Consider the following 24032-nt stretch of genomic DNA (forward strand, 5'->3'; position numbering starts at 1 on the left):
TATATGTGGAATTGAGTGGCACAAAACTATCCTGTGTGTTGCATAACTCCTTCTGAGTGCTACAGCAAATAAGAGTTTTAGTTCAACCTCAAACTTTTACAGCCAAATAAAATTGCATTATTTGAAAACAGAAGTGTTAGTGATAATGGAAAATCCTAAAAGTGCTAGGAGAAGATCTCAGTCCCCGCACACACTCAGTTCCTGGCCTTTCTGCTCAGATGATGCAAAATCTCCATGGCAGCAAATGCCAAAGACATTAGTGGGTATAAAGGGATGCAAGTGTCCTGCCACTGAGACCGGCAGCTTTTCAATTAGAAACTGGCAAAAATCCAACTCACCATCTGATGTCTGTAAAATAACTGTCTTGCTGTAAGGACCAACTCCTGATGAGTTGAAAGCTTTTACTCTTGCATTATAGGTACTGTTGAAATGAAGGCCATCAATGGTGCAGAGCGTCTCCTTCCCAACATATACTTCCTAAACAGTCAAAAAAACCAAACCAAACCAACACAAACAGAGTTTAGTTTAAATGTTTCTCTGTACCCTGTGATCACATAAAAACTTCTAAACGTAAGACACAAATGAACAGCATCCCAGGATATAGAAGTTAGGATGTTTTAACACAGACAGTGGGGACACTAAGGCGTAGATTAATCTGGAAGGGTACATCAATAAAAGGCAACATAGAAAGATATTAATTTTTATCCTTTTTTCTCAATATCTACTCCAAAACACTGTTTTGGATAGTAGTCAGTGTCTGACCCACCATGGCTGTTCTTATAATTATGTAGGACCAAAAAAGGGGTCATGAAAGAATAAAACCTAAGTAAGTGCAGTTTATTCTGTTGGAAAGGTTGACTCATACCTGTGTTAAAATATAATTTTGAAACCTGTAAATGCAGAGACAGAAGAAATTGACCCCCTAAAGATTAGGATCACGAGATGAAACAGTAACTAGACAAGACACATCACAGAAGTTTGCAAGGACTTACTAAACAGCTAGCACTTGTGTAGTGTGAAGTAGCTCAGGACAGAATATCTAGACAGAAAAGGAAACAATTCTCTCTTGGCAGTGGTTTGAAAATCATGATTCCTTTCCACCTCCAGTTCCTCAGATTCTGTGAAATATATAGATTCATGGTAGCAAAAGCACTAAAGAGCTTAAGGCTGTGATTAACCAGACCACTCAGACCCCAGTTCAGTTAAGACTCTTAAATATATGTCTAAGAGTAGTCCTGCTGATTAAGACTTTTTGATATGCACCTGAAGTGAATTAACTATGTCAGCAATAAGAAAGGGGTTACTGAAGTTTGCAGTGGGGCCATGTGTTTCTCCACTTTGCTACCAGGCGGTGGCTAGGAATAACAAAATAGCAAAGAGTGAGCTGATGATCTTTTATGGAGAGAAAGTGCTTTAATAGAGTAGCTTAATTTATCTCCATGTTACAACATATGCTGTCTGTGCAAAAAGTTGTATTTGTAGGCCAACTCTCACATTTTCTAATCTATTTATATTCTTACTACTGTGCACTGCTTGTTTTCATTCAGATTGATGCTCTATGCTATGATGGGAGATAAACTCCATTCTTTTCACTGAATACTGATAAAGTACAGTCAGCATCGTTGCTTCCAGATATATAATCCTCCATGAAAAGGGTCAGCAAACTCCTACCTAAATGGCATTGCTGAGAAGCCTGCAGTTTATCTTTCAATGGGTAAAACTGAGGGTGTTTCCACCACAGCAAGCAGTCTTCCCTTGAGAAGTTGTCCCCCTAGATTTTTAGGGATTGAGACAGTTTTGTAGCTTTTTCTATCAATATCTTGACATGGCAGTGCTGGCAATCCTAAAAACCTTTGTCAGTTTCAACACACAGCTCCCTCAAATGGGCTTGGATACACACCAGTACGACATCTTATTTATTCACAAGTATTTATTTAGATGTGAACAGCACTTGAAAAGGTTTATCCAAAGCACTGGAATTCATAACAGTCTGTTCCTAACTCTTCATTCCTCATGCACTGACAACACTCTTACCTACTAATAGACTAACTATAGGGACAGCTTACAGCAGCCATCTAAAAAAGTACCTCTTCACACTTTCAGTAGTGAAGGCCAGCTTCTTCAAATCCAAGCAAAATGATACTTGGGCCAAGGAACTGAGGAGACTTTCCAGAAACACTTCAAAATGCCATGCCAATATTACTGTCTCTTCTAATGAGGGGAATCCAAATCAGGTGTATTTGCTGGCTATGGGTGTTCACTTGGTACAGGCAGGCAGTTCCTTAGGTGGACTCGTTCCAAGCCATTTTTTCAGCTTGAGGAATCTTTAGGTTTCTAGCTAGAAGCTCCCAAAGACATACCATCATAATGGTTTTGGCAAAATTTCCCATTTCCAAAGAAAGCATCTGTACTTCATTTCCAATGAAAGCATCTCCAGATGCTTTCAAGGCAATAGACCCCAAGGAATACATTGGTCAAGCCTGGTCTTGGAGCAAGAGGAGGATGAAGCCTGCCTGAGGGGGAAGAGCCCCGGCTTCCAGCAGGACATGGATCAGAGAAAGCTGACTGAATTATTTCTGGAGTTTAGCAGGATGTGGTGAGAAGGAATAGGAGCCTATAAGTACTCTGCACCAGCATCCAGGAGCAAGCAGTTGTGGCATCACTCTGAGGGTCTGGAAGGACAGCATTCAGGATGCCTTCCCATACTTACCAAACTCATCATCTCATATCTGTGGGAAGCTTCCAGCAGCCTGGTCTCATTCACTTCCAGAGAAAAGATTTAGCACTCCTGTATTTTTATGCAGGATCCCATTTTTACTTATGAAAGCAGGAAAAGCTGAGTTGCATTTCTGGACTGAGAATCTCAGCTGTTGAATTGGGGTGCATGAACAGATGAGGCCTCCAAAGAAATTTTTGTTCTGTGGAATGAACCACTTTCACCTTCTGTAGGAAAGCATGGGATTTTCCACTTAGGTACACTCCAGAGGGACCTCAAAGCCCTCTTTGCCAGAGCCCTGAGGATAAGCTCACCCAGACTTCCAATCCAAGCTGGGGGTCCTTCAAATAAGCAGCATCTGTACTACTTTCTATGTCCACACAATGGAAGCAGGTATGGTTTGACAACCCGTACCTTTCCTACCTCTTCTTCCCACCCTCAGACACAAATCCATATCCTGAGGAAACTCACATACAAAGACAGACAAATAAATGCTGAATGAAATGCTCACTCGGAACTGGCCACCATCTCCATCATCAAGTTCCAAGATATAACCCTCCACCGGGTTGTGGCTCAAAGGTGGCATCCTCCAGGCCAATGTCACACTGTTGTTTCTGGTGCAACACTTCTCCAGCTGCAGCAATGGGACGGGTGGCACTGTAAGAGGAACTGGGTACAGATTAGTGTAACTCTGCCCTGCCCTATTAGGTCTGTGCTGCAAGCAGTATGGTGATCCCTCACCTCCCTCCCCTTGCATGGGAGTCAGTATTCATTAGGAAGAGGGTCCATTCCCTTCCTTGAAACAAAAGGCAGTAATAATTATGTCAAAAATGTCATGACTTGGTTAGACAAATTATTTTGATGAAGTACATAAACAGAAACATATCTGGACATGCTTCTGGTGCTGCATAACAACTACAGTCTGGGGACTTAGGTATGGTTTCCTTTCCAGGGGTCCCTGGCTGGAACAGTTTTTTTCTCACACTTGAGTACTTTTCCTCCACTGTCCCCAAAAGGGTGCAGTGGTGTCAGGGGGTGTCTCAGGCCACGAGATGTCATGGCAGATGCAGTGCTGCCAGGAAGCCCAGCTCATTAATGAAGAACTGGGTTACTAACCAGCAGAGCAGCCACACCGCCCAGCGCTGCAGCAATACAGAGCTGCAGCCTGAACTCCATTGACAGCAGGAAAACAATTCTTGACAACTGAGTTTTTTACAAAATATAGTCTAACACACCACAGGAACTACTTTGGATGTGTTATCTTTATGGCAACCATACTTAAGAGCAACTCAAAGAAAATTGTTCCATTTCCAAATTTTATCTAATTCCTTTGGCTCAGGTAGTAAAAGGAAATTCACCACAGAAGACTGCTTGTGGTTCTCTCCTCTCTGAAATTACAGGTGCAAAATTATCTGCCAAGAGGCTTTTTAGTGACTTGCTCAGGAGAAGCACCAAGAGACTGCTGACCAAACCAGCATCTTGATAACAAAAATAACCAGAGTAAAATATTCAGCCACACTTCTGCAAGAAAGAGGCCTCCATCACACCTTCTCTGCTAAACACAATTAAATTCTCACCATTCACTCTTTGTTGGAAACTATAAAGAAAAAAAAAATCAGTCTTCTAGAGAGATCTGGCATGCATCTATGAACTGTTGGAACTGCACAGGTTAAGTGGGATGTAACTGATGCATAGACATTGCTTGAGCTTCTGCCCAAGGCTGAATTTTACTGTTCAGGATCATTTCTGCAGAACTCAACTGTGTCTTACAAGGAGCTGAGTGCTCTGAGCATTCATTGACTTAGCTCTTAATAATGTCAGTTTCCTCTTATCTACTCTGCTTGAGCATCTAGTTTATTTTCTTCCCTCTGTATACATGAGAGCTAAGCCCTTGAGCTGCACCTTTTGTCCTATTATACCTCTCTAGATAAAAGAGGATGGTTTGTGTTTTGTGTACTGAGCAGTCTATAGGAAAATGGACGTTACTGTGTGATGGGGCTAAGTGTTTACCCCTGCTCTGTAAGTGACATGCAAGTCAACATCACATTTGTAATAAACAGTGTAGGAGCTGCTGTGGCTTTTTGCTGGTAACCATCACCAGAGTGAACACCGATAGTTGGTATCCCAGAAGAACGGCTGCGGTCTGAAACAAAAGAGCTCACTGTGAAGAGTGGAAAAAACCCTTATTCCTCTTCCTTGGTATTTAAGGATGATTCACAGGGTGTCATAAATAAAAATCTGTTGCTGTTTCACATGTAAAGTTCAGATTTTTCTCTAGGAGACACTGTTTCTGGAGAAGTAACAGAAATGAGATATTAAAAGAGTCAAAAATGTGAAAACAAGAGTCAAAAATGTGAAAACAAGGGATTCAGACATAATGGGAGTTTTTTAAGTAAACCATTTTAAGTTTAGGTTTTGTTTGTGCTTGATAGCCTGTGCATTCCCAGTGATTGATGAGCCAGGGAGAAGATAGGGCTGTATCATCCATCCAAGCTCCAGAGACTTTAGCTAACTGGTAAACCTCATAGAAGGCATTCACTGGGTCCTTCACATTTCTGAGACTCCCTCTGGCAAAACTGTATGAAAACCTAATTCCTGAAGTTTATAAAGTGCAAAACTGACAATACTCCCTCACCTCTCAATAAGTCACTAACTTCATAGAATCATAGAATCAATAAGGTTGGAAAAGGCCTCAGAGATCATCTCCAATTCCCTGCAAAAATCTCCTAGGAACAACGACAAGCACTGTTCATGTAGTGCACAATGTTAAAAAAAAAACAAACAGATTTTTCCAGGGGAGGGTGTTTTAATAGTCCCTTTTAATTGTGAAAATAAGAATGCTGTCATGAAGTATGTGTCCACACAGTATACTGCTGCTGTTCCCACTTCCCATAAGCAGTGAATTTTGGCCCTGTATGTCAGTCCCGCATACTATGAGGAAGTATCTCAACTGCTTTACTGTGTCACTGGATGATTGTTTTTGTGAGTAATCCTTATCAGCCTCCTACTCCCTTTGGGTCAGCTGTGGCCTGAACTGCACAACGTATGGTAACTGAAGAAGCTCCCACCAAGCAGCTGTGCAGCTTTGCTGGATGTCACTTGTTTTGCCTGCCTTCCTGCCACCTCCCGTGGATGTGGATAGGCAGATATTTGCCTTATCTCAGACTCCCTTTGGGAGGAGAAAAGGCAAATGTTTTTAAAGGTCATAGCAAAGTGTGAAGCAAGCTGAATAATAGGGACACTGGGATAAACTTCTTAGTGAAGAGCAATAGGACAGGACTAAGAAAAATATAGGCTAATTGTCATAAAAAACACCAAAGACTCAAATGTCAAATTACAGTGCTGTCCTAGTTCTTGTTCAGCTTAAAGTTCTCTAGAGAGTTTTTGAAGGAAAAGATTAAAAACATAGAGCAAGAAATGATACTGTATTGGCACATCAAGACCTATTAACAAGGCTGAATGATGTCCTGATATATTAATAGTGCTTCAAGCAGATCACACTTAGCTAAAAAAATGTGATACTGTTGTTTCATGTCAGCTCAGCAGTTTCAAAAAACCACTGTTTAATGTATCTCAAAGCTGATCATCTCACAGGACAGAGTGGAGCTGCTCTAAGATGTTGTTTGTTATTTGTATTCTTAACAAGCCAGTTGTGTAATGATGCCCTCCATCCTTCCAGATTTACTTTTAGAAGACTAGATGCAGTTAAACAGGACTTTCAGAAACATGAAAACTCTGACCTCCTCCAAAACCACAGTATGGCCCTGTGTAATAGCATGAGGCAGTGCCACAGCAAGTGCCATGCCACCAGTGTTACCAAAAAGAGAAGTAAAGACTACAAGTAAGTAGAGAACAGCAATATTTTTTTCCTATTTTGTACCTAGTTTACAAAAAATCAAAACTACATGACAGTTCCAGCTGTTTGAACAAAACCAAACCTGGAACATATTTGTCTGTGCCCCTATCTTGAACGAAGGAAATGTTATGTACACACTGAGCCAGTAATCAAAGAGGACAGGAATTTTGTGCTGATGCACTCAGTAAAAGCAGTAGATAGAAGAAAACATGGATAGAGGAAAGAGCTTTGGGAAAGATCAAAATGCCAGCAATTACTAGAGCTGTGCACGTGTCTCAGCAAGTCAGTTAGCCTCAGGAGTGTAAGACTCTTTCCAAAGGGCTATTGGTGAGATATTTTGGCCAACATGACTGCTTAAGCATTACCTCTGCACCTACCATATTCCTGCATATTTAATTTGTTCCCAAATAGATTTTTTCATTCTGTAAAAAGAAAAAAAGCATGCCCTGATCTTTATTTATTGAGATGAACTTTAGATATGGCCTTATAAAGAATCCACCAGTAAGGTATATGAGCAACTCATCAAAGCAAATATAATGTGATTTGTTCTCATTTTCGTTCTTCTTTATCGAACAGAGTGAATCAATGTTTACTTACAAGCCTGCTTTCACTCTAAATGACCCATGCAAGCTCACTGAGGTTGAATGAGGCCAGAGTTAGAAATAAAACAATAAAGCAACAGAAATTCAGTCATGCACTAAGCATTAATAACAATAGCACTGCAAAGCTTTCAGAATAAAACAACTTGCAGTTCAAAAAGCCACGTTGGTCCTGTTCTTGTAGATTTCCCCAAAACTCCCTTTACAGGTCATCTGTGATGTCATTAACATATCTACTCTTGTTATGACAACTCAGTAACACTTGCCTCAGCACCAACATCTGGCAAAGACTGATGACTTGCCAGTGCACTAGGGTAGGTAGGATTGGAGAAAGAGAAGCAGATGTGAAGATTTTTCTTTGCAAAAGTAGTGGCTCAGAAAGATGAGTCCCGATGGTGATAAAACACAAAGTATTGCCCTGCAACACCAGCTTCTCATGGTCAGCTAAGTGATGCTCCCAGTAAGTCTAGGCGCTTGCTGCTGAAATGCTGAGTTGTTTATTCTGTGGTACCTGCATTTCTAGACCCAAGGCCACTATGCATGAGAAGTAAAATTTCAGAAAAAATAAAAGCCAAATTGTCAGACTGAACAGGTAAAATGCAAACAGATCCAATGTCATAAAATGAAATATACAAATCTACCTCCATCCTCAATACTCATGAATGTTACTTTGAGGCTAGTTGGTGGCTTGTTCTGCTTGGACACAGAAATGTGTGAGGGGGAGGTAATGCAATTCCTTAAGCACCTTCAGGAGTGGTGGCCAGGGTAACACTGTTTCCACCATTCTTTGCATGGCGCGTACGTGGTTATATCATTTGTGCTGACCAATCTGATGGGGCATGCAATGCATAGTCAGGGCCAAAACAGCCCAAGAAAAAGCCCTTCCTGAGGGCTAATTGTTAAGGTGCTTCTGGGGAGCAAAGCACAAGGTTTTTTCTAAGCTTTGCACAGGTTTGGGCAGAAGCAGCCCTACCCTCTTCCCTGCTCCTCAGACTGTGTCTATCTCAGTATCAGAGCTTCACTGCAATTGTATGATGAATGAGAGTGTATCAGACAGCACTGTCTTTCATAAAGCTCCACTGAACCTGTCTCAATTAAAGTCTCCTAAGTCTTCAAGCTTAAAGCCAGGTGAATAGTCAAAAGCCACATAACTAAGCTGCTCCTACCTCAAGTGACCTGTGGTTAATTAGCAATCTAAGTGGATAGTTTAACTAAATTTTTTACATGCTTGGGAGGAAGAGTGGTGGAAGATTAGTATTAAAGATGTTTAACAATAAATATGGCCATCATTAAATATAAACTGATTAAAAAAGACAAGTGCAGACAGTATTTGGAGAAGTTTTATGAGTGATACTCTTTCTCGCTTGACTCTGTTTTCCTGGCTTATAAGGAGTAGTTGACACATGCTTTTCAAGTAATTTTAACACAGCTTGTTTATGCCAAGATGCAAAACATTCTTGGTGAGCTGACTGTGGTCTTTAACAGTTTATCCATTGTTACTCCACATATTTATCTGGCAAAATATCCCCCCCAATTATTTCATCTTAAGTCTCTTAGGTTCACAATTAGGGCCAGAGAGAACAGATAACTGAACAGAAATCTTTATGCTTGCTTAGAGTAAAAAAAAAAAACCAAAAAGCATCTGACATCATGATTTGATTATCCTTAATTCATTCACTGACTTCTGGCAGCCTCTGCCCTGTCACCCACATGTATAATTAAGGCTTGAATCACCACTGAAGGAAGCAAATGGCATCATTCCCAGGGACCACAATGGCCTTCAAAGCTAGCCAGTCTATGGATCTATCTAATTCTGATGCAGTTCTCATCCTGCTCCATATAAACCAAGCACATGATGCTAATATATGGTTTTTTTGCTACTGTTCATCAGCTTCTGCTTTTAAATACTCTTTTTAACTTTCTTTTCCTTTAGTGTGTCCTTTGGAATCATTAAGATAACTTGAATAAGATCAGGAACTACTTTTCTCTTCCCTGTCTCGTGAGGTTTTTTTTAAGCTGGGCACTGTCTGCAGCACAGTCTAAATATAAATCAGACTTTGAGGGTTTTTTCCCTATTCAAGCATGTGTGTGTGGGAAGAATATCTATTTACTACTTTAACTGTTCCTGAAAAGATAGGGCTAATTGGTATTTTGAATTCATCACATTAAATCTAGCAATGCAGTAAAATGACATAAAGTTTCAAGCAGCAGTCTTTTTAATCTTCAAAGCTGGTAGATAGCCCTGAAGAACTTACCTTTTCAAATCTTTAACTGCACCTGGTATCTGTCTGAGCTTGTTCAGGTCACTGCATGTGAGCTAAGTAAACCTTTCTAGTATACACCTAGTAATCTGTTTGAAATTTGTTTGAAAACCTTCTAAAACTATCCAGCAATTTCAAGTCAATCCTCTTTTGTACTTCCATGCCCCTGTTCCTCCCAGCACTGTTTTACCACATGCACAAAAAACAGAGGAAAAAAAATAAAATAAAAGCTCACCCCTACATTTCATCTGTATAAAATCCAGCTGGTGAATTGACTGCAGCAAAGGTTCGCTATCCAGAGTCAAGTCAAACTCAGCAGATACTTTTGGCTCCAAGGCTCCTTTGACCCACTGTTCCTGAGATACCTGAACACGCTTGATTAAAGCATCCGAAATCTGAAAGAGAGCATCAGGCTTGTAATGAAATGGCAGATACACACATCAAAAGTGCCAGGGAGCGTGTGAGATACAGCATAAACAAAGCAGGAATATGACAGTACAACAACTGAGGTGGGATCTGGTGGGTTTTGGGTGTGGCCCATTTATGTCACACCCTTTCATCTTGTCTTTTCAAAACAAATTACACCTCAGGATAGAACACAGAAATCACATTTATAAAGCCTGTTAAGATGATGTTACATATCATGCCCTGAATGCCACAGATACTTCTTCACTACCTTCTCTGATCTTCACAGTCTACTATCGTTCTCCTGTTTAAAAAGCAGTTGCACAAATAAAAGGCTTAAATGTTAGATGGTCTTTCCATTCAGTGGATGAAAGGTGAAAGGAATAAAAAAAATCAAATGGAAAGGAAGATGTATATTTCTCACAGTGAGAGTGCTAACTTGTCATACAGATTTTCAAAGAATATGATGGATTTTCTATCATTACACAAAAACTGAGTTTCATTCTTAAAGCTTTGCTCTCGCTCAGCTCACAGACAATCAGGCCAGAAGTTTAACTAGGATGGTAACAACAGACTCTTCTGAAAGTAAACTCCTGGCTCTGTGGAAATCAATGAACTTGGCTGTCCTTGACTTCAGTGAAGCTGCCATTTGGCTATGTGGAGGTCTTCCTACTCAGCTTCTTGTAACTCACAGGGAACAGAATTTTCTTCTGGATAGGTGAGACAGATTTTTTGTTTATAGCAGTAGTTCAGATCCCTTTCCTGGTTACTGTTACTGGAAGACACTTGTGCCTGAGCCCCTGCATCAACTGGTCCTAATCAGTCTGTGAAGCAAGCAGACAAGCTTCTCATAGCCTTCCTACAACACTGGAGTCACTTACTGGGATGCTAGATGCCTTGGCTGTATTTCATTATCCTGACTGCTGGAGTAGTTGCTCTAAGTAACACATTACTTCAGTGTTTATTGGTTGCCTGGAAAGCCTCATCAGATAAACCAGGAAAGGGTAAAAACAGAAGTATTATTTTATAAAAGGTGACTGAAAAGAATGAAGCCACAAAGGTTACAGGAAAAGTAAAACAAAATGAAAATAGAACACGTATCTAGCTAGCACATAGGTAAGACCTAAAGGTTTCATTTGTCCTGCAGTATCCAATTGACACCCTACTAAGATCTCTGTAGTCTTAAAATTAATAAACACCACACATCCCCCACTCTTGCTTGAGACCAGACATAACAGCAACAATCAATCTGGAGTGCTACTAGGTTTAAGTTGGCTAGTTCTCATCCTGGTTTTGAAGGATGCTGTAACAGCCCCCGGACATTCACCCATTCATGTGTGCACAGCTGACAGCCACGTGCTACTTGATGTGCCTTTTTCCTTAGGCAATTAATAAGGCAACAAAACTAATAAGGCAATATAAAATAATTAATAAAAGCAATAGAATTAATGAGTCAAAATAATTAACTGGATGAGATGTTTTATCTCATCAATAGACACTTTCTCTGCTTGCATGCAAGAAACAATATTCTGTCAGGAACTTGTTGGCTAAGCCATATTTTTCAAAGAGGGGCTACCTGGATTCTCCAGATTGAGGAGAGGTCTTGGAGCCCTTTGAGGTGCAAAAACCCCAGTGAAGCAAAGCTGCATGCAAGCCCTTAAGGCTGATTTCCTCACAGGGAAAATGTATAAAGAACTCTTTCACATGGGAAAGGGTAATACAAAGGGGAGAAGCAAAAGGAGGAGAAGTACTGCTGAGTCCTAGATCTCTCAAAACTCATCAGGGAGCTCTGTAAGACCCTGTGCTGTTTCTCAGGTGAAAACAAAATCTTCTGCACGAAGTTACTATTAACTGCATAGCATCTTTCTTCTGGCCCAGAAGGGAGGGTTGGCAAGAGGAAAGATATCAGCAGTCAGGGAAGTGGTGTGACTGCTAGCTCCACACTTCAGTTAGAGTGCAGCTGGTCAAAACCATCCCTTGCTAGGATGCTCATGCAGTCATCAGACTATCTGAGCTTTTAGACAGTACTAACAAGAGTTAAGGTGATCCTACCTTGGATGTGGAAGTGGCTAATTAATAAAGCTGTGCATTTTTAGATTCAACTCTTAACATCTTTAGGGTTTTTTTTCCCCCCAGAAAATCAGAAAAAAAAATACCTGTAAAAACCCAGAGGGATCATTTTCTTTGATAACTTCCAGGCAATACTCCATAAGCCCTGTTGACTGGCGTAGCTTCAGTGTGCAGTGATTTATCTGATCCCAAACAACCTGGAAAACAAGCATCAGTACAGTTCTGACAATTGACTCGGCTTATGGTGAATTGTAGAAGATTATTTCAGAAAAAACAGCAAATGGAAAAGTGTGTTAAAGCTATGCTTAATTTAGCTGCCATATGGCCATTTCTGTATCTCCATCAGCTACACTCATTTGCTCTGTACTGTAAATACCGATAATTAGCTTGGCAAAATGCTGTGCACAGGGAATCTCAATTTTCAGAGCAGATTAATTGCTCAAAGATCAGGCTTGCTCCAGGCACAGAATATGTTTCTGCATTTGTGGTATTCACATTTACAATCAAACTTCCACTAAAATCTGAGCTTTTGAAAAATCCTTCCCTTAAAAGGCAAATATTATAGTGGATAACTGCAGGAGCAGTTTCTTAAAGGCTATACTCTTACTGTTCTCTTCACAATTCACCACTGATCCTGCTCTTTTTAGGAACACATTACTGGGATTAAGAAATAAAAAAGCTGCATCTCATTTTTACAGATTTTAGACTCGATTCTGCTGCCACACAGCTGTAGATTAGTCTGAATAGCACCATGTTCAATCACACAGCTCCTGAGGTACAACAGCCTAGCAGGAATGAACTGCAGGATCAGCTGTGCTGTTAGCAGTATGACCTAAGTCTTCTTGTTAAGCATTGGGGGGTTAAAATGATGAGCTCAGGTAGATTTTATTCTTTGTTAGTGATATTAGAGATTTCAATTCTTCCTCCTGTCTAAGACACTGTACTGTTACTGGCACTCAAAGTCACATGTGTTGTTCATCATTTCAAGAAAGGTGTCTATTCAGACATGTTTTGGTGTCTCTTGACTGCTACTTGGTTCAAACATTTATAGCTTTCTTCTCCCCACTTACCTTTACTGTGTTTCTTTAATATCTTTTGAGTGGCTGGAGTATTTCTGGATTTCTGAAGGTGCACCACTTGAATTTTTGAGGTTTGAAGAGATAAAAAATCCCAACATTTTACATGGGCAGAAGGTCCCAAAATCCAAATCACTCACAGGTTTCACTGATAAACACCTCAAAAAATATCCCTAAATAATCAGATAAATAAAGACTGATAGCCTGATTCAACAAACTGATGAAGTGTATGCTTAATTTTAAGTCTAGAAGAACAGTTCCACCAAACTGCTGAACTGGAACCTGCTGAGGGCCTTTAGGATTTGGTCTCTAGGAATCTCAATGGTGTAAAGAGACTTGACAAAATATGCAGCAACACCAAGTAGCAACAGCTGTGCTCAGCTGATGAGAGCTGTGCTCACCTTCAGCTTGTGCTCACGTTCTTTGGTCACCTTTGTGAGCAGTTTTGCCTTCTGTCGTGTTAATGCATCAACCAAGGCATCACATTGAGCAACAAGACAGGCTTCATAATCCAACCCGTTCTCCTATAAGAAGATGAGAGTCACACTCATTTAAGAAAACATATTTTACACTGAAGTTATTGCTCATTCTTATCTGATTTCTCTACACAGAAAAGATTTCAAGTGCTTGGCATTTATGTTTCCTTTCTGATTTCATGGAATCACGCAGAATCACAGAATGGCAGGGGCTGGAAGGGACTTCTGAAGATCACCTAGTCCAACTCCCCATGACAGTGGCACCATCAATAGCTGCACACTATAATATGAAACAGCAAGATGCTATGTCATAAAGGTTTATGTAAAACCCTGATTTACTGGCACTTTGCAGACAAAAGATGTAGTACAACATAATGTCAAAGCTAAACCTAACGCACACAGTGCATGCATATACATGCAGAAGAGGATTCTGCATTCTGTTTTAATTATCCCACTGTAGCAACTTTGAAATCACTGGCTCTACACCATGGCAATTAGAACAGAACTATGGACCAGCATTTGGTCTACAGGCTTATTGCAATGAAATTAGTTAGGTATAAAGCCCTAAGACGTGTGTATTGCTCCAAGTATTTCTTTTAGAATAGCTAGCACCTGGCAGTGGAGGCATGTATTTGATTAGATTAAGAAAGGGTAGGAAAAAAAAAAGGACTAAAAAAAGGTGTTTTTTCATTCACAGTGTGACAAAACTCTCTGCTACAAAGAGGCCAGCATCTGAGGTATACCACACTAAGCCTTGAGTAGGGCCTGGGTATTCCCTGTCCTATCAATGGGGATCAAAGCATGCTACCACAGAAACCCATGCAGCTGTAGAAATCTGAGTAGATGGCACTATAAGATCCTGAGCTGCCCCTGCTCCTGGAATGGCTTTCTTTGGTTATGAAAGTGATGCTCTAGTACCTCATCAAGGGAGGCTCTTCTTTGCTTCCTTTGTGCATGAGACTAGAAGGAAAATTTTTCAAGCTCCTCTTTCAGGAGATGCTCAGTTGTCCTATCAGCTTTCCTCCCAAATACCAAATACCACACACCCAAAAAAAGACAAAAAAAGGCATTAAATGGAGGTGGGGAGATTCAGGCTGGATGTGAGGAGGAGGTTCTTCACCATGAGAGTGGTGAAACCCTGGAATGGGTTGTCCAGGGAGGTGGTCAAGGCCCCGTCCCTGGAGGTGTTTAAGAGCAGGCTGGATGAGGCTCTGGCCAGCCTGATCTAGTGTGGGGTGTCCCTGCCCATGGCAGGGGGGTTGGAACTAGATGATCTTTGTGGTCCCTTCCAACCCTGAATGATACTATGATACTATACTATGAAATGCTGAGATTTTAAACACGTGCTGAAGAATCATCATCTCTTGTGGTCACTGTACACTCCGAACTCTTTACTACCTCTTCTGTTTATGTTCTTTCTTTTCTGTTTTGTTCATTTGCATTTTCTTCATTCTTTTGAGAGCAATATTTTCAGCACTGTATTCCCTCCCCTCACTGCAATCTATGCATCCCATTCTTCAGTTGAAGGATGCAAGCCACTCTACCCTGAGAGACCCCCACCACAGTCCTATACCTGCCAGCAAGATGGGTGTGGGGAGATACCAGACAGCTCAGTAACTGTTCACAGGTTTGCCTTAGAGTCTTCCTGTTTGTGTCTTTCCCTCCTCAGCTTATATCACACCCAACTCCCCCTTAAGCCCACTTCCACCCAGCTACTCTTGAAGTGCTGGTTTGTGTACAGAGCCTGAATCAGATGCTGTAGTACATCGTTTCTCTCCATTTTATGCTCACACATCAAACAGGGTGTTTGGCAATATGCCTCTTTCGAGGGAGAAAGAATGAAATTGTTACAGCAGATGGGAAAATGTGAAAATCAGATAATGACAGTGACAGAAGCAAGAAAGCAACAGTGGTGATGAGGAGGCAGTTTCTGAAAAGGCCAAGAGATTTTAAAGTAACCTCAGAAAAGAGGAAGTAATGAAAAAAAGAAGAGGGAATCAAAAGATCTTCAAGTAGGGAAAAGAAAAGTATATTATGAATTTGCAAACTGCCCCAGGCAAGATAAAATCATAGCTCCTGGTAGCTCTGAAAAACTCAGAGAGGAGATAAAGCATGGAGATGGTTGTCTGGTCTGCCATGCATTAAAACAGCATAGTAAAATGTACATCTTGCTCAGTCCTCTGTGTAAGCATACATTTTAAAGAAACTTTTGCTGTGGGGTAAATGCCTGTATGTGTGTGTGGCAACCATCATAGACTTCAAAAACCTCCTCTGAGATACCCCATGGTTCTGGGCATAAATTTACACACAACGACTACAACTATTTCTCCCAACTAACAGTCCAGGAATTCTTCTTTTTATTCAAATGTCAAAAGGCACAGATCAGCTGATGGCATGTCTAAACTCTTTACCCTCAAATAGTGTGTCTGTACCAAACCTGCCAACCAGGAGTACTCCCTGGCGTGTGCTATCATCAAATGCTGCTTGAGCATCACCTGGAAAGAGTTCAGCTGCCACAGAAAAAAATCATGCCAGGGAGCTCATTTAGAATTAAAGTGTGAAGGTGACTGACTCAAAGCTGTGCTTTAGACTTGTTTTACTTAGGCATAAATATGCAACAAATTAGTTTTGCTGGCTTGGTTTGCTAAAATCAGTGGCCTCACTCAGACTCACGATGGACCCTGGCTCAAAATGCGAGGGTCAGATTCAGCTCTGTGTCCAGACATGACTAAATGATAGAGCATGACTGCTGTATACAATTTCCTCTTCCGAGTTCTCCTCTAGCATTTTAGGCACTGAGCAGCATCAAGTAAGTGGCTTGGTCTTTTGATCTAATTGTAGCAGCTCCCTTATGCAGAGCAATTTGGTAGGGATTTTATTGAACACATTAAAGAATTTTATAGCAGAGTCATAAATAGTTGATACAGGCCACCCTTAGGTTCTGGGAGGGAAAAATGCACTTTTGATGGAGCTAGGTGACTCAAAAAAAAGATTGGTGATAGACTACTCTTTGGGATGAGTTATCCCATCCTATGATCACTGTTCACACTTGTATGAAGAACTGCCCTCTAGAGATGCCTGTCCTTCACTTTGGACAATGAAAGAAGACTAAATTACTATGTTAGATTGGCTTTTTTGTTTGTTCGGTTGTTTTTTTTTACCCAGTTTCTCAGCCTTGGTTTGTTTTCCTCCCCGTGTGACCACAGAGGACTGTGAGGGTGGGTAGCTATGCAGCCCTGCAACATCTGGCTATGAATTCATCATCTGGAGTGTTAAGTGGATTTTTAAAATTATGAAATTCTAAACTAAACACAGATTTTTGAACTTTTGTTTTGTCTTTCTGTTACTAACAAGCACAGGACTTGCTTATTGGTGAAAGATGACCAAGCAGCAGAGTGGACATATCATAGAGGAGATGATGCATATGCCACAGAAAACTCACAGCTGCGGAGCACCACCGCTGTATATAACAAGTGTCCCCTCCTTGGCACTGCACAGCTCAGACTACAGTGGCACATTTCCAGCCACACTGCAGGATGAAAAGGACCTTGAGGATCCGCTGACATCCAGCACTGAGGAGTCCTAATTTGGTTGAAATTGGAACTTGATTTCTTTTAGGTTTGTGCCCTCAATTACTGCACTCACCATGAGCCCTATTCCAACTATTAATGCTGGGTAATTATAGGCATGAAAACATCTTCTGCTTCAATAAATGACCACATCAATTTAGCAGCATTTGTTTCTTCATCTTTTTTTTTTGCTTCCTACAAATAGACAGGTTGACTGAATCTTGTCCAGAAATAAGCACATTTTTAGAAAATGTAAAATGAAAAACAAGTAGAACACTTTTGAACATGTTAAAATGAGAACTTAGCCTAAATGTCCAATTCAAGGAACTGCAGTCAGGAAGGAACCCAGAAGCATGACCAATGAATTCAATCAAATACTAATCAACACAGCTCAGGTGTCCAGCATTGAGTATCAACTTCTTGCAATAAACAGCAGTCTAGAAGCTAAGAGTGGCTTACAGGCATTATTTGATGAATAATTTTGCCTAGCAAATCCATTCAAGAAAGGTTAGATTATTCCAGGAATGATGAGAAGAACACAGGAGACAAAGTAAACAAATAAATGATTTACTCAGTTCTACTGATTACTGTATTATCAAAACAGAAAACATTCTACACTTACCTGGATCTGCTGCAATAAATTTTTCAATTGAACCAGAAATTCCTTAGCTTCCTTTGCTTTATCTGAAACACCATTTAAAGCCTGAGACAGCTGTGCCTAAAAAGAAGAAAAAAGAAAGAGGGAAAAAATCAGGGGAAAATTAGAGATAAAACGTAAATGTGTTTCTTACTAATCCCTGCTTGTGATGATTAATAATATGTTAAAAGGCTTACTGGCTGTCAGACGTATTCTTACATGCAGAGAGTAAAGAATGGTTAAGATTTTAATTATAATAAGCTTTAATAAAGGTAAAATATGCATGTGGGAGCAGTCAAGTATTACGTCTGCACATTCCACTTTATTGCAGTGACTTGGTAAGTCAAAATCCTTTTTTGTAAGACAACTACCCACATATATAAGGAGATAATAGTCATATACTAACATAGCAGCATTTGTCATGCTGAAAAAAACCCAAGTGCTTTCCAAAATAGCACTTTTCTTAATTAAAGCCTGAATTCTTTACAAGTGTAGTAGATCCTACCAAACCTGAGATACACTAGGACTTTGAGACAAATCTGCATTTTCAGACTTTATAGTAATGTCACTTTGTGGCTTCATTTTCCCATACTCCAACAAGAGTTAATCTTTCTGCAATAGCTGGAAAAACTCTTCCTCTAACTTTTGTTTGGTGAGACATATGTAATATGTCTTCTGTAAGCACACCCTGAAGACCTAACTTCTTTCCTCACCGTTCACCTGAGATCTCTAAGCCAAACCATAGGTTTTTTGATGATCTTTAAGATGGGGTGGGAATGGCAGTTCTGAAGGACCCCAGAACCACCATGACCAGAGCAATCCTGGTGCAGCTTCTCTGGAAGCCTGCCTCTGATTACAGAAACTGTGGGGATTGAAGAAGTCAAAGAGTCAATCACTTTTGAGCCTGAAACACAGTGTACTGATAAAGAAACAGACACCCTCATTAAGAGAGGCCTTAGGAAGTACTAGGATAGAGAGCAGACAGATGATGGACACCTGGTGTTGACTTCACTGGTGTAATTAGTTTGAAATGCTCAGCCAATGACCATTTAGATAAGTTTTGTTTTGCTAGAATGGAAAAGTACTGCTAGAATCACGCTTGCTTTGTGCTGTGGTAGAAAGAGTATATAAGCCATGTGTTCTCACAATAAAGTGGATCCTGCCCTTTTCTCTGAGCTATCCACAATGTCAAGCCTCTCCTTCATAGACACCACAAGGGTTTGCGCCTCTGTATGCCACAAGAAACTATCGCTCTGCCTGTCAGTCCATACAGACACAATATGAATGGGTTACCAGACAGGTCCCATTGTGAGAGTTCTACTGGTTAGACATTCTCTTTGTGGGCCTTCTCCTGAGGCAGATTTGGGAACCACCTGTGGGAAGTGAGTACAAGCCCTGACTGGGAGCTGAGACTGAATTATAGAGAAAGAAGCTATCCTACATTTTCTTTTCCTGATATGCACACAACTTTTCCCTTTTAGCCCAGTTGTAGGTACTACATTAGTGCCAAACTTTACTACAACTCATTTGTAACAAATGCAACAAGGTGGAACCAGCATATGCCAAAGCAACTGGGAAAGAAGTGAGAAGGCAAAAGCATGGCATGCTCTGTATTGACTGGAATGAACAAATTGTCCCAGGAGGACAAGGGCTCCTTTCTTTCAAACCAAAACCAATGGCTGATCCCAACAAAAGTGAAACTTCCACTTTTCCAGCATTGGCCCTAGCTCTGGTATCATTTCAAAGTGCACTTCACCAGATAAGAAGAGCCAAAAGCTTTATGTGGGCATCACAGCAGCCATAGCAAAACTGAGTCACTGCTGACAACCTTTAGCCAGCATATGTACCAGTGGCAATTAGCACAGTCACTCCTGGCTCCCAGCACGCACCCACTGCAAAGAGCTTCAATAGAAACTCAACAACTCATTGTTCAAAGGGCTTGTAAGAGAACTGCCATGTTCATTAAAGCCTGTGGTTGCATTAACACAACTGCAGCTTGAAGCCAAGAAGACTAGATCCCCACTTAGGGATAATAGCCTTGCTTTTCAAAGTATTTGTAAAACATACCTTACAAAGCAGTGGAATTTAGTCATACAGTTCCCTTTAAAATCAAATGGAGCTACATGACTAAGCTCTCAGTAAACCAACCAAGGCATAACAAACGCCCTGTACACTCAGAGCCATCTTTTGTGCTGCAGAAATGTTTAATGGAAGCCAAAGTGAAATGTTACAAGCACCACTGACCGTGACTAGTAATTCCTGAGAGAATATTCTGCCTCGTGTTATTTACCTGATCTTGCAATTAACAGGATGGATGCTGGAGATGGATACCAAGTTTCTGCTTCAAACAGAGGAACAGAGAGATAACAAGGGTGTGTAATTAAACTCAAATGGGCACAGAAGACAGATGCTTCCTTTGATTTTGGAAAATGAACCAGATAACGCCCATGTCTTTTTTCAACCTAACAATTCATGCTCATTTAACTTGTTTTCTCTCCATCTCCCTTTAGCAGCAGATTAACTATTGATTAGATAAGCTTGCGCTGACACTGAATTCCAAAATACCCCACATGTTTTTGGGAACACAGTTCTCTAAGCCAGCATAGAAAAGCAGGCATTTGGACTCCAACACCTACCTTCAAATTCTTGCCTGCCTGCCCTTGACAGACTTAATTCACCTGTGCCTTTTTTCAGCATTTTGGTACTTACATATACCAGGCTATGTCTATAAATATCTGAGGGGTGGGTGTCAGGATGGAGGTGCCAGTCTCTTGTTCAGTGCTGCCCAGTGACAGGACAAGGAACAGTGGGTACAAACTAGAACACAGGAGGTTCCATGCCACTCTTTACAGTGAGCATGACGGAGCACTGGAACAGGCTGCCGAGACAGGTTGTGGAGCCTTCTTCTCTTGAGACTTTCAAACCAGCCTGAATACGTTCCTTTGCAGCCTGCCCTAGGTGCTCCTGCTTTTGGCAAGAGAGTTAGACATGATGATCTCTGGAGGTGCCTTCCAACCCCTGTCATTCTGTGAAATGGCCCTGGAAGCCCTTCTTAGGTGAAGAATACCAGTCACTGGCCTTAGAAGGAGATAAACAGGTGATTATCAGTTGATGGTGAAAAACTGTCAGTCTGCCAAATATATTAGGTTAAGAAGGCTTACATACACACCCTTCCAGCTGCCTCTACCCACTATACCTGGAGCATCTGGAGAGAACACATGAACCTTGAATTATGTTTGGCCTACCACTCAATGTAAGTAATTAATGGTTTGGCAAAAGTAACCACAGGTAATAAACTTGTAGAAATTGCTGTATCTGAGAACTACCTTTAAGCAGAAGGATCTAACTCCAAAATAATTTATGATGAATGAATGTGAGCTGACAATTTAAGCTGCCTGGCTATGTGGTTCCATATTTATTTTCTGCCAAGCACGTTGCTCCAGGAAAAATAATACTCACAAGAACAGTTTTAGAGTCCCACAATCAGTTAACTTTCAATACTTTTTTCCTTTCACTAGACTTTTTCATTGGTTCTGTAAATCAAAACAAAAGCCACATTCTGTGATACCTTAGTCTGATAAAAAATGCAATAAAAATACAAACCATCAGGGTACCATTCACTCTTTCAGCAATATTTGACAGTAGGAAAGAGAAAAAAAAATAACTGAGAGCTTTGATTACATCAGACTTTATCACACTGCTTAAAAAGCCATCAAATAGTTTTAACTCAAAGTAGACCATAATACAGCACAAGCTGGCCTCTCACACTCTCCAAAACATCAGCCACACTTGAACAGTGAACTCAGTCCCTGCTCACTGAAATAAATCTTCTCAGAAGTGGATTCTGCTACTGGCATCTGCCTCTTCTGGGCCAGGAGGACTCCTCTGCACAAATACCCATGATGCTAGCTAGGAACAGGTGGCTGAGCTCTTGGTAGAGCATTCAAAGTGTAACACATACTGAAGATGGACAAACAACAAGGGCCAATCACCCTAAAGGGTATCTTTTTGAATCTTAATATCAAAAGCCAGTTTTTCACTTGGACAAATATCTTAGCCTAGTTTCGCTCAATCACTCCATGGCTGAGGAACCATGAGACAAGTCTTGATTTTGTCCTCTCCCGAAGTGTCTGAAAGGATCTCTGTGCTTCCTTCACTGGTGACTGCAGCGGAGAGGGAAGAGATGAAGGGAATCCTGAGGCCAGTAGAGCTGGCTGAGTGCTCTTTGCACAGCTCTGGGGGAAGTCCTAACACCCTAACACAGCAGGAAATTCTAAAAGGACTGCTCTCACCACTGAACAGTTGAAGTCCCTTTTCTATGTTCTTACATACTAATAAATAATTTTTCCAGGGTCCACCATTCTTAGCAAAAAAGAGCTGACTCCATACACTCTTCCCAGTTTTGCTTCCAACAAGCAGAGCCTGGTCAAGTAATCCAGCAACTCTACCAGATCCTGGCAAATGCACTGTGCAGCAAAAGTGGCTGACTCTGACGCCTCTCCCGAGGCTCCAGGGAAGGCTAAGGAGCATCACTTGAAGGAAATCATACTGTGACATTTTGTGAATTAGAAAAAGCTTTACTTTTCCCCAGATCCCTTCCATCCTACAATTACTTCTTCATTGCTGTGTCATGAAGGTCCCTCCAGCCATTCCTCTTGGCCTTTTTGGGAACCAAGTGGCAGGAGAGACCTCTCTGAGGCATAGGAGACTTCTCTGTAAACATTCAGGTGGCCCTGGGCCACTCTTCCTCATTGACAAGTGGTGGGAAATGGTTGGGGCAGCTTGCATTGAGCCCCAGGTGAAAGAGAGGTGGTGAAAGGAAAGAATGACCATCCTATCTCCTCACAGGCAGCTGTTTCCACCCACAAAAGGATGGGATAGCCAAAAACACTGTGGAAGGCACACGAGTTAGTGAGACTTGCTAACCCCAGGTGTCAGGTGTCTGCCTCAGGTCGGGTTGAGTCTAAGATTTGCTGGTTAAGGTGAGGCAAATACGGGAGGGAGTCTGTGGTTTTTCTAACCCTAAGCAGAGGCTGTGGGGTTGCTAGGCAGTCAGGATAGAACAGAGAGCTAAGAGCACTGTGCCACGGGGAAAAAAGTCCGGGAGGATGATGGGCATGAGTAGCTTCAGATTCCACAAACTCCAACCAGAAGTCCGGGCATTGGGATGAACAAACCCCAGCACCAAGAGCTGCTGCAGCTCCTCCTGGCCGGCCGACAGGACTCACCTTGTGCTGCTTCCACATGGCGCCCAGGGCCTTCACCTCGTGCTTGCCATGCTTGCCTTCCTCCAGGCACTGGTAGCAGACGGGACTGCGGCAGCTCACGCAGTACATGCTGTAGTTCTCCAGGTCGTGCTCGGCGCACGTCGGCAGCTTGCGGCCACCGCCCGCCCCTTTCCCGTCCCCATCGCCGCCGCCGCCGCCGGGGGCGCCCGGGTGTGCGGGCGGGGGCGCCAGGCGGTGCTTGGCGAAGGGCCCGCGGGCTGGGTGGCAGCGGAGCTGGCAGGCAGCGCAGTACAGCACCTCGCACTGTTCGCACAGCACCGCGGCCGGCTCGGGCGGACTGCGGTCGCAGAGCTGGCATTTGGCCGTGGCGGCGGCGCGGCCCTGCTGGTAGCGCTGCACGATGGCCTCCAGCAGCCGGTTGCGCTGGAAGCCGCGGAGCCCACGCTGGTCCAGGGAGGCGCTCCGGTGGCACTGCGGGCAGGTGAGGGAGGAGCTGGCGGGGCCGGCTCCCCGCGGCGCCGCCGCTGATCCTGGTGGTGCCGGCACTAGCGGCAGTACCCGCACGCCATTGGGGGACTTGAGGCTAGGCGTGTAGGAGCCATAGCCGCTGTCGGTCTCGCTGTACAGGCTCAGCTTGTCCGCGTGGTCACCTCCGCCGCCCGCCGAGCACTCCGAGTCCAGGCAGGCGGCGGAGCCCGAGGCCGCTCCCGGCCCCGGCGCAGCGGCGGCGGTGGCAGGTGGCACGGAACTCCGCGGGTGAAGCAAGGGCGGTAGGTGCTGCTCGCTTTCCGGGGTCTGCACCGCGATGGTGCGGGCGCAGGGCAGGCAGACATTGTGCGAGCAGGGCAGGATGATGGGCTCCCGGAACAGCGAGCCGCAGACCGGGCACTTCAGTTCCTCTTCCATGGCCGCAGCGCGGCTTTGTGTGCGGGGCGCGGTGGGCTCAGGCCGGAGGCGCGGGGTCGCCGCCGGTTCCCCCCATCCCCCTCGGCGTCCTTCGCCGCGTACCTCTCCTCTGGGCGCCGGGGCGAGGCCAGGAGGGCTCCGGCCCTGGCTCTCGCGCCGCTGTGTTCAGCACCCGCCAGGGACAGACAGCTCCGCGCCGCGGGGCCGGGACCGGAGAAGCCTTTCAGCGACCG

The 24032-nt window shown here is 42.7% G+C and overlaps 1 protein-coding gene across 1 annotated transcript in view; it reads right to left on the bottom strand.

The window, feature by feature from the left end:
- TRIM67 (tripartite motif containing 67) overlaps positions 1-23799 on the bottom strand; it is a 38187-nt gene extending 14388 nt beyond the window's left edge. The window contains exons 1-7 of the mRNA XM_068153874.1: positions 22894-23799; positions 17651-17746; positions 13385-13507; positions 11994-12104; positions 9668-9827; positions 3228-3373; positions 339-477 (exon numbers count right to left, since the gene is read on the bottom strand). Of these exons, the coding sequence (XP_068009975.1) occupies positions 339-477; positions 3228-3373; positions 9668-9827; positions 11994-12104; positions 13385-13507; positions 17651-17746; positions 22894-23799 (1681 nt within the window). The remainder of the gene's footprint in view (positions 1-338; positions 478-3227; positions 3374-9667; positions 9828-11993; positions 12105-13384; positions 13508-17650; positions 17747-22893) is intronic.
- Positions 23800-24032: the final 233 nt, after the last annotated feature.

This window comes from Melanerpes formicivorus, unplaced genomic scaffold (genome assembly GCF_026170545.1).
Source record: "Melanerpes formicivorus ecotype bairdi unplaced genomic scaffold, bMelFor1.0.p_v2 SCAF_2, whole genome shotgun sequence".
In the NCBI taxonomy this organism is placed as follows: Eukaryota; Metazoa; Chordata; class Aves; order Piciformes; family Picidae; genus Melanerpes; species Melanerpes formicivorus.